This window comes from Arachis stenosperma, chromosome 6 (assembly GCF_014773155.1).
Source record: "Arachis stenosperma cultivar V10309 chromosome 6, arast.V10309.gnm1.PFL2, whole genome shotgun sequence".
NCBI classification, from domain to species: Eukaryota; Viridiplantae; Streptophyta; class Magnoliopsida; order Fabales; family Fabaceae; genus Arachis; species Arachis stenosperma.
This window is the reverse complement of record NC_080382.1, coordinates 53,326,040-53,334,929: the sequence shown is the minus strand read 5'-3', so window position 1 is coordinate 53,334,929 and position 8,890 is coordinate 53,326,040. Positions and strand designations below refer to the sequence as shown.

At 41.2% G+C, this 8,890-nt stretch overlaps 1 protein-coding gene and 1 non-coding gene across 2 annotated transcripts; both read right to left on the bottom strand.

Annotated features, from left to right (window-relative positions):
• Positions 1-5,228: 5,228 nt before the first annotated feature.
• On the bottom strand, positions 5,229-5,624 carry LOC130934051 (uncharacterized). Its single transcript, XM_057863642.1, has one exon. The coding sequence runs from the start codon at positions 5,622-5,624 to the stop codon at positions 5,229-5,231; it is 396 nt and encodes a 131-aa protein (XP_057719625.1).
• A 2,408-nt stretch (positions 5,625-8,032) lies between these two features.
• On the bottom strand, positions 8,033-8,140 carry LOC130937967 (small nucleolar RNA R71). The gene has a single exon (XR_009069154.1). It is a non-coding gene; the product is annotated as a small nucleolar RNA R71 (small nucleolar RNA).
• Between the last annotated feature and the right edge of the window lie 750 nt (positions 8,141-8,890).

The following is an 8,890-nucleotide window of genomic DNA, read 5'->3' as shown; positions in this document are numbered from 1 at the left end:
GCTGGTTTTTTTGCAGAACGACGCGTCCGTGTAATTCACGCATGCGCGTCGTTTTTCTGTATGGCCACTATAGTGAATTATATATTAAATCAAAGCCCCAGACGTTAGCTTTCCAACGCAACTAGAACCGCATCATTTGGACCTCCGTAGCTCAAGTTATGGTTGTTTTAGTGCGAGAGGGTCAAGCTAACAGCTTTGCAGTTCCTTCAACTTCTTGTATTCCTTCCACTTTTGCATGCTTCCTTTCCATCCTTTAAGTCATTCCTACCCTGTAATCTCTGAAATCACTTAACATACATATCAAGGCATCGAATGGTAATAAAAGAGGATTAAACATAGCAAAATTAAGACCAAAGAAGCATGTTTTCAATCACAGCCCAGAATCAGGAACGAAAGTGTAAAACATGCAAACCATATGAATAAGTGGGTAAAGAGTTGCGAAGGCACTATGATGTGAGCGCGTCAGCGACACTGGCGCGTCGCGTGCCTCAATCCCCTTTTTTATATTTTTTTATAATGCAGTATGCAAAATGCAATGCTTAATATGAATGCTATGTATAATTCTAGGTTCAAAAAAACTCAAAAACAGACTAAAATTAAAACTAAAAAAGGAATGATCATACCATGGTGGGTTGTCTCCCACCTAGCACTTTTAGTTAAAGTCCTTAAGTTGGACATTTGATGAGCTCCCTGTTATGGTGGCTTGTGCTTGTATTCATCCAAAAATCTCCACCAATGTTTAGAATTCTAGTAGCCTCCGGGATCCTAAACCAGGCGCCGAAAGCTTTCAAGCAAGTTAAAGCAAGTCACAAGGCCCCAAGAGTATTGATTGCTAGACTGAATTCCAGGGTCCCAAACCTTGCTTTTGCACCCGTCTTCTTGTCGAGCAATATTGTTCCATCCGGGTGGCAAGCAGTCTGAATTCTCACTGAAGCAGCCAAACAACTTCCTAGATCCCTTCAGTTGAGCTCTACACCAACCTTTGTATTTAAACTCAAAGCTTCCAACCATAATGAACCTTGCAGGACAATTCTTGCCACTGACCATCTTCCTCTTACTCTTAATGCCACAAAGAGCTCTAAGTTGACCATCCGTCTCCAGTAGCCCATATTCAAGTGGAATTAGAAAGCTAAGGGATATGAATTTTACCCACTTGAATATTGTGAAGGATGATGGCAACTTAGGGGGAGGAGTTTCTAATGAACTTGCAAGCTCCACTCCTTTGTGTTCTTCTTTGACAACTACCACCTCTTTGCAAGCTTCTTCAATATCAACCTCTTCCTCTTGGTAGCTTTCTTCCAATTTAATTTCTTCTTTATTGTTCACCAAGGGCATGGGAGGTTGTGCTTCTTCTTCTTTAATCTCCATGTCAAGTCCAATGGGAGAGGATTCAAATGTAGATAAGAATTCATTAATGATTGAATCCATCTCTTGATCATCCCCTTCAAAGTCTTCAACCATGATATGCTTTGGAGGTTGTACACCCTCCTCAACATCAATTGCAAACGTCTTAGAAGGAGGCTCTACGACTTGAGTTTCCCATGGAGGTTCTGCATCTCCTAAGTCTTCAACCACTTCTTCCTCTTCAATGGCAGGCATAGCTTCTTCCACTTGTTCCAGTACAAAATCACGCTCCTTATTGTCCACTGGAGTTTCTAGTGTCTCCTTCATGCTACGTTCTTCATTAGATTCTTCATATGAAGCCATGGGGGTTCCTTGAATGTCCGAACGTCGGAAAGGTAATCAATTTATCGCTTAATCCAGGTGTTTAAGTATGAAATTGTATTCCTCCTTGATGGCTTCTTTTCTATGATAACTCCCTTCAACTACTCCTTCATCTGCAAAGGTCTCTTCTACCTTCACCTTTAGTGCCTCCTCTAGCTCCTTATGAAGTATGGATTCGCAAAGATGATCCCTTCTCTCTTGTTCCATGTCAATAGCATCATTGGGATCATGTTGCTCTTAGATTGATGGATGTGGTTGCTCTTCCATGGATGGTGGTGATGGGATGGAGAGATCATTCTGTGGTTGAGATAGAAGTGCACTGGAGCTTGAGGTTTGAACATTGGAGGTGGAGGGTTGGTCCATACAGGATATAAGATTTTTGAGTGTAGAGGTGAGACCAATGAGAGAGGTAAGTGTGCTCTCCATGGGGGTTTGGGGTGGATAGGACGGTTCATTTTTTTGGAAAACAAGTTCATAATATGGAGGTGGTTCTTTTTGATAAGGATATGGAGATGGTGAATATTGAGGTGGTAGTTCTGGGTATGGTTCATATGGTGGTTGGTGTGGTAGATAAGGATTAGGGTCATCTGGAGGTGAATGGTGGAAAGGTACTTGTGAGTGTGGTGGCTCAAAGCTATGTTGAGGAGGTGGTTCATTGGCATATGATGGGGCTTGTTGGTAACTACAAGGTGGTCCACCATATCTATCATCTTGGTATGCATTGTAGAATGGTCTTCGTCCATGATATCTTGGAAGGTGTTATTGCCTAAAGGGTTGATCAGATCCTCTTGGCTCCGTCCATCTTTGATTGCTTTGACCTTGATGCATATTCTTGTTATAGCTTCCTCTTCCTGCAACATAGTTGTAACCAGACTCATAGCCAAAGGGGTGAGAGTTCATAGTAGTAGGAGAAAATAGAAACAAAAACTAACAAAAAGAAAATATTTTGAAAAAAAAAAAGAAAAGATAAGATTTTGAAAAAGATAAGATAAGCTTTTGAAAAAGATATGATTTTTGAAAAAAAGATTTGATTTTTGAAAAATAAGATAAGATAAGATAAAAATTTCAAAATCTGAATTTTTTTTAATATTTTTTTTGAAAAATATTTACAATAACCAATAATAAGGCACACGTTTGCAATTCACCGGCAATGGCGCCATTTTGAAGAATCGGATTTCCTATTGGTAAAGAAATTTCACAAATATATAATCGCGTTGTAAGTATAGCTTCTAAACCAACAAAAAATCCTTTCGTACAAATGTTTGGTTGTCACAAGTAACATACCCCTAAATAAATTGATAACCGAAGTATTTAAACCTCGGGTCCTCTCTCAAGGAATTGCAGGGAGGTGTTCTTATTATTGGTTATGAGTTGTGTAAATCGGGGTTTCAGATTGAAAAGTAAGAAGAGAAAATTGCAAAGAAAATAAATTAATTGGAGAAAATCTATTTGAATAAAAATGCCTTGAGCAGGAGAAGATTAATCGGAAGTTCTATCCTTGTTGGAATTTTTTCAAGATCAATTAATAATTAGTAGTTGTTTCTACTTAGTTATCCCTCAACGAATGAAGGAAAGTCAAGTTAAAAGTCAACTTCTATTCACAAGTCCTAATCCTCTCCCTTGGGAAGGATTAGAGTTAGTGACTAACAAGCCAACCAAAAATGAACCAATTACAATTGAGCTCTTGAGTATTCCAACTCAAGGGTCTCCTAATATTAATAAACTCCAAAACCAAGTTGGGAGCCTACTCTACTAACATGAATGCCATTACACCATATCAAAACATAAATTGAAGAAAGCAATCATAAATATGAAATATCTGAAATTGTATTTAAATAGAGACTCAAATCTAACATGAAGAGTATAAGAGAATTGAGTAAAGGAACATTGAACCTGGAACTCAGAAGAAATTGGAAGTTGAAATAATAAGAAATCCTAATCCCAATCCTAGATCCTAAGAGAGAGGAGAGAATCTCTCTCTCTAAAAGCTACATCTAAATTGTAAAAAGTGTGTATTATGAGTCATCTCTCTTCATTCCTCCACTTTGCAGCCTTTAATCTGTGTTTTCTGGGCTTGAAACTGGGTCAAAAACATCCCAGAATCGCCGGGGACGAAATCTGCCACGCTGGTTTTTCTGCAGAACGATGCGTCCGCATGATTCACCCGTGCGCCTCGTTTTTCTGTACGGCCACTATAGTAAATTATATATTAAATCGAAGCCCCGGACGTTAGTTTTCCAACACAACTGGAACCGCATCATTTGGACCTCTAAAGCTCAAGTTATGGTCGTTTTAGTGCGAGATGGTCAAGTTGACAGCTTTGCAGTTCCTTCAACTTCTTGTATTCCTTCCACTTTTGCATGCTTCCTTTCCATCCTCTAAGCCATTCCTGCCCTGTAATCTCTGAAATCACTTAACACACATATCAAGGCATCGAATGGTAATAAGAGAGGATTAAACATAGAAAAATTAAGACCAAAGAAGCATGTTTTCAATCATAGCACAGAGTCAGGAAGGAAAGTGTAAAACATGCAAATCATATGAATAAGTGGGTAAAGAGTTGATAAAAACCACTCAATTGAGCGCAAGATAAACCATAAAATAGTGGTTATGAGCGACCGACACGCACACGCAGGATGCGCTGGCGCGTCGGTGAAAGTTGAGCGAGTAACGCGAGTGCTTCATTGGCGCACCCGCGCGAGTATAGTTGTTCCCCTCGCATAGAACTGGCACAAAGTTGGCATAAGTCTCGGTTTTTTATACCAGAGTTGGCATGCAGCACAGGCGCGCGGACGCGCACATTGCGCTGACGCGTGCCTGATGGTGTTGGCTACCAGTGCGGACGCGCGCAGTGCGCGGACGCGTCGGTACGGGCACAGGCTAGGCACAAGAATAGCACAAGCATGCCACAACTCTTGGTTTTTTGTACTGGGAAGTGCACAATGCACCATCGGCACAGTGTGCTTGCGCGTCGATCGCCAAGTTGCAAGGGGGCACACTGGCGGCATGCACGCTGGCGCGTGGGGGCTGGCACGAAGTGGACATAAAGTGGGCACACGGTGGGCATAACTCTCGGATTTTTGGCCCAGGAGTAAGAATGCACCACCGGCGCGCGCGCGCACAGTGCGCTCGCGCGCGGATGACCTTTTTCCTTGTTTTTTTTTTAAGCATAACAAGAGCTATTCTAACACATTCTTGATAGGTGTTTAAGCTAGTGGGCAAGGGAACACTTCACAGCTTCATGCACCATTCAAAACATAGCATTCTCTCCACTTTAACAATTCTTCCATACCAAAATAATGAAATCTATCTAAACATCCTAGTTATCCAACAAGATCAATAAAACTAGTATTCCTAAGCAATCAACAACATTAAGAAGTCACAAAATTCACAAGATTCTAAAGCTAAAAGCAAGATGGTATACACAAGGAATATCTTACCACGGTGGGGTGCCTCCCAACAAGCACTTATCTTTAACGTCCTTAAGTTGGATGGTCAGTCGCTCAAGCTTCTTCTTCTCTAGGTGCATCTGCCAATAGGAACACCTCTAGGTCTTTTGGGAGCATGTATCCATGGTACTTCTTCACTCTATGTCCATTCACCTTGAAAGTTGCTTCACTTTTAGGATCAAACAATTCCACCACTCCATAAGGCTTTATCTCCTTCACCTTGAAAGGTCCTTCCCATCTAGAGCGGAGCTTGCCAGGCATGAAACGAAGCCTGGAATTGTAGAGGAGAACCTCATCACCTTCTTGGAAGTCCTTCTTCCGGATGTGATGGTCATAGAATCCTTTAGTTTTTTCTTTGTAAATCCGGGCATTCTCATATGCTTCGTTCCTCAAACACTCGAGCTCCTCTAGCTGCAATTTTCTGGCTACTCCAGCTTGGGTCAAATCCATGTTGCACCGCTTTACCGCCCAATAGGCTTTGTGCTCAATCTCAAACGGAAGGTGGCATGCCTTACCATAGACGATCCAGAAGGGACTCATCCCCAACGGAGTCTTGTAGGCCGTTTTATACGCCTATAGTGCATCTCCTAACCGGAGGCTCTAATCCTTCCTTTGCAGATTGACTACTTTCTCCAAGATTCTCTTAATCTCCTGGTTGGACACTTCCGTTTGTCCGTTGGTTTACGGATGATAAGCAATTGCAACCTTATGCACCACTCCATAGCGCTTGAGCAGTGCCTCTACCTTCCTATTACAAAAGTGGGATCCTTGGTCGCTCACGATTGCTCGTGGCGACCCACAATGGCACATAATATAGTTTCTGATAAAAGAAATGATGGTATTGGCGTCGTCAAGGCGGGTAGGTATTGCTTCTACCCACTTTGACATGTAGTCAACCGCTAACAGGATATACAGATACCCACTAGAGTTGGGAAACGGTCCCATAAAGTCAATACCCCATATATCAAATATCTCACAGAACAACATAGGCTGTTGAGGCATTTCATCCCTTTGGGATGTGTTTCCTGACTTCTGACACTGATGGCAAGACACATATAACCGGTTAGCAACCTTGAGTAAGGTCGGCCACCAGAATCAACAATCCAACACCTTTTGCGGTCCTTTGTGGGCCAAAGTGGCCATCACATTCGGACGAATGGCAAGCTTCAAGAATGGGTTAGATTTCAAACTCCGGAACACATCTTCGAATTACTTGGTCTAGTCACTGGCAGAGTTTCTGGGCCGGATTTCAACCCAGTTTTCGGCCCGGAATTACAGACTAGAGTCAGGGAACATGCAGAAATAAGAGACACAATTCATTCTACACAATTTTTAGTTTTAGATCTGGATTTACTCCTCCCCTAGGTTTTTCGCTCACTTGAGCATTCATAATTAGCATTGGAAGATTTTGGCTTTAGCTTTTGAGAAGAGTCTACCTCCGGTACTAGTCATCTTATTTTATTATTTACTTTTTATATTTACTCTTCCATATTCTTAATCCCTCTAGAGTTGACTTTGGCTTATTTTTACAAGTTATTAATATAGACTATTTTTATTTTCAATTAATCCTTTTATTATTATTTATCATGTCTTCTTTTATTTTTACCATTAATTCTGTGAATTTTATAATTATGATGAGTGAGTAGTTTCATGACTTGATTGGGGATGATTGAAAGGAACCCTTGAGTTGAACTACTCAAGAGAGAAATTATAATTGGGTTTATTGTTGAATCACCCTCTAATCACTAACTGTAGTCCTTCCTAAGGGAGAAGATTAGGACTTATGACTAGAAACCGATTTCCAACTTGCTTGACTTTTTTTACCTAGTAAGGGTTAACTAAGCAGAGTAACTTCCAATTATCAATTAATCTTGAGAGTATTTTAACAAGAATAGGGCTTCCAACTAATCTACCCCAGTCAAGGCTTTTATTTAAAATTAATTAAATTCTCTAATTTAAATCTCTGTTTATCAACTCAACCATTTTTGAAAACACCCGATTGATGAAATAGCACATCTCCTTGCAACTCGTTGGGAGACGACCTGAGATTCATACTCCCAGTATTTTAATTTTCAATATTTTGACAACCCCTTTTTAAATTGATAAGCGGATTTTTGGCTGGTTAAGGACTGTACTTGCAACGTGTCCCTATTAATAAATTCTTAACTCGCCAATTTCTACCACGTCAATTTTTGGCGCCGTTGCCAGGGAGTTGCAACAGTGTGCTAATTTATTGATTGGTATTTATTTTAATTGTAATTTTTCTTTTCATTCTGTCACTATGAGCTGTACGTTTCTTTTGTTAAATGACGCGTTCACTTCCTAATCCAAGCTTGCCAGTATTTGACCCTGAGATTGAAAGAACTCTTTCACGTATAAGGCAAGCTTGGCGTCGGTGACTCCTCTTTGAGGACGAACCTGAACCGTCATCTAAGGAAGAAACAAGCTCCCTCTCTACTGATCCAGTTCATTTACGTGCAGGTTACATGGCAGCGCTCAGAAGAGTCACTATCCAGGAGGAAGGAGCCCCTGATTTTACGCTCCAACCATTCCAAGCACACCACCCAGCAGTAGCTGTAGATTTTGAAATAAAGTCTTCACTACTCAACTTGATGCCCAAGTTTCATGGCTTACCTGCTCAAGAGCCTATCAAGCATCTTAGGGATTTTGAGACTGCTTGCTCTACTGTTAAGTGTGATAGCACTGATGAAATCTCCATTCTGTTGAAAGCCTTCCCGTTTTCTCTGCAGGGAAAGGCAAGAGAGTGGTACTACACTCAACCCGGAGCAACTGTTTCCAACTGGGATACACTTAGGAGAGAGTTTCTGGAGAAATTCTTTCCAGCTGAAGTTGCCGATAAGCTGAGGAAGGACATGTCTATGATCATTCATGATGAATCTGAAACCCTCTATGAATACTTGGAACGCTTCAATAATCTTCGAGACGCATGCCCTCATCATATGATTGACAAGATAGTGTTGCTCGGCTACTTTACACAGGGTTTGAAATCTCAAGATAGGACCACATTGGAAGGTGCTAGTAATGGTTCTATGAAAAAGTACAAGACTACGGATGAAGCATGGCAATTGATCAGCGACTTAGCTGACTCTACTAAGAATCACAGGCAGAAGCAAAGTCATTCAAGAGTTATTGCAGATGTGTCCACTAGTAAAGAGACTGTTGCTATAGCTCAGAGCTTATGTGAAATGACCAACTTGCTGAAGTAGATGCAACTGAATCAACAACAGCCTCAGCAAGTTCAGCCTTCTCCACCACAGCACAGCCAGCAGTTGGTTCCACAAAGAGTATGCGGAATCTGTGCAGATTACAGTCACTATACCGATGAGTGTCCGCAACTCCAACCAGAAGACAACACTATAGCAGCCATTCATAACTTTCATGACCGCCCCAATCAAGGGTACAATCAAGGTGGCAACTATAACCAAGGATGGCAAGATAACTCTAACCAAGGCTGGAGAGACAATTCTAACCAAGGTTGGAGGGACAATCATAACAGAGGAGGCAGAGATAACAATAGAAATCAGAGGTGGAATAATAATAACAACTTCAGGCAGCAGAATCAGAATCAGTCCAAAAGAGCACCTCATTTAAGACAGCCTCAAGCATCTCAGCAGACCTCTCAGATCACTTACCCCTCTTCATCTCCTAATGATGAGTTACTACAATCTATTGATTGGAGACAACAGGCTATGAAA

Bases quoted from the DNA above. Each gene is read 5' to 3' on its own strand.
- LOC130934051 (XM_057863642.1), bottom strand. From the start codon at position 5,624: ATGGATTTGACCCAAGCTGGAGTAGCCAGAAAATTGCAGCTAGAGGAG.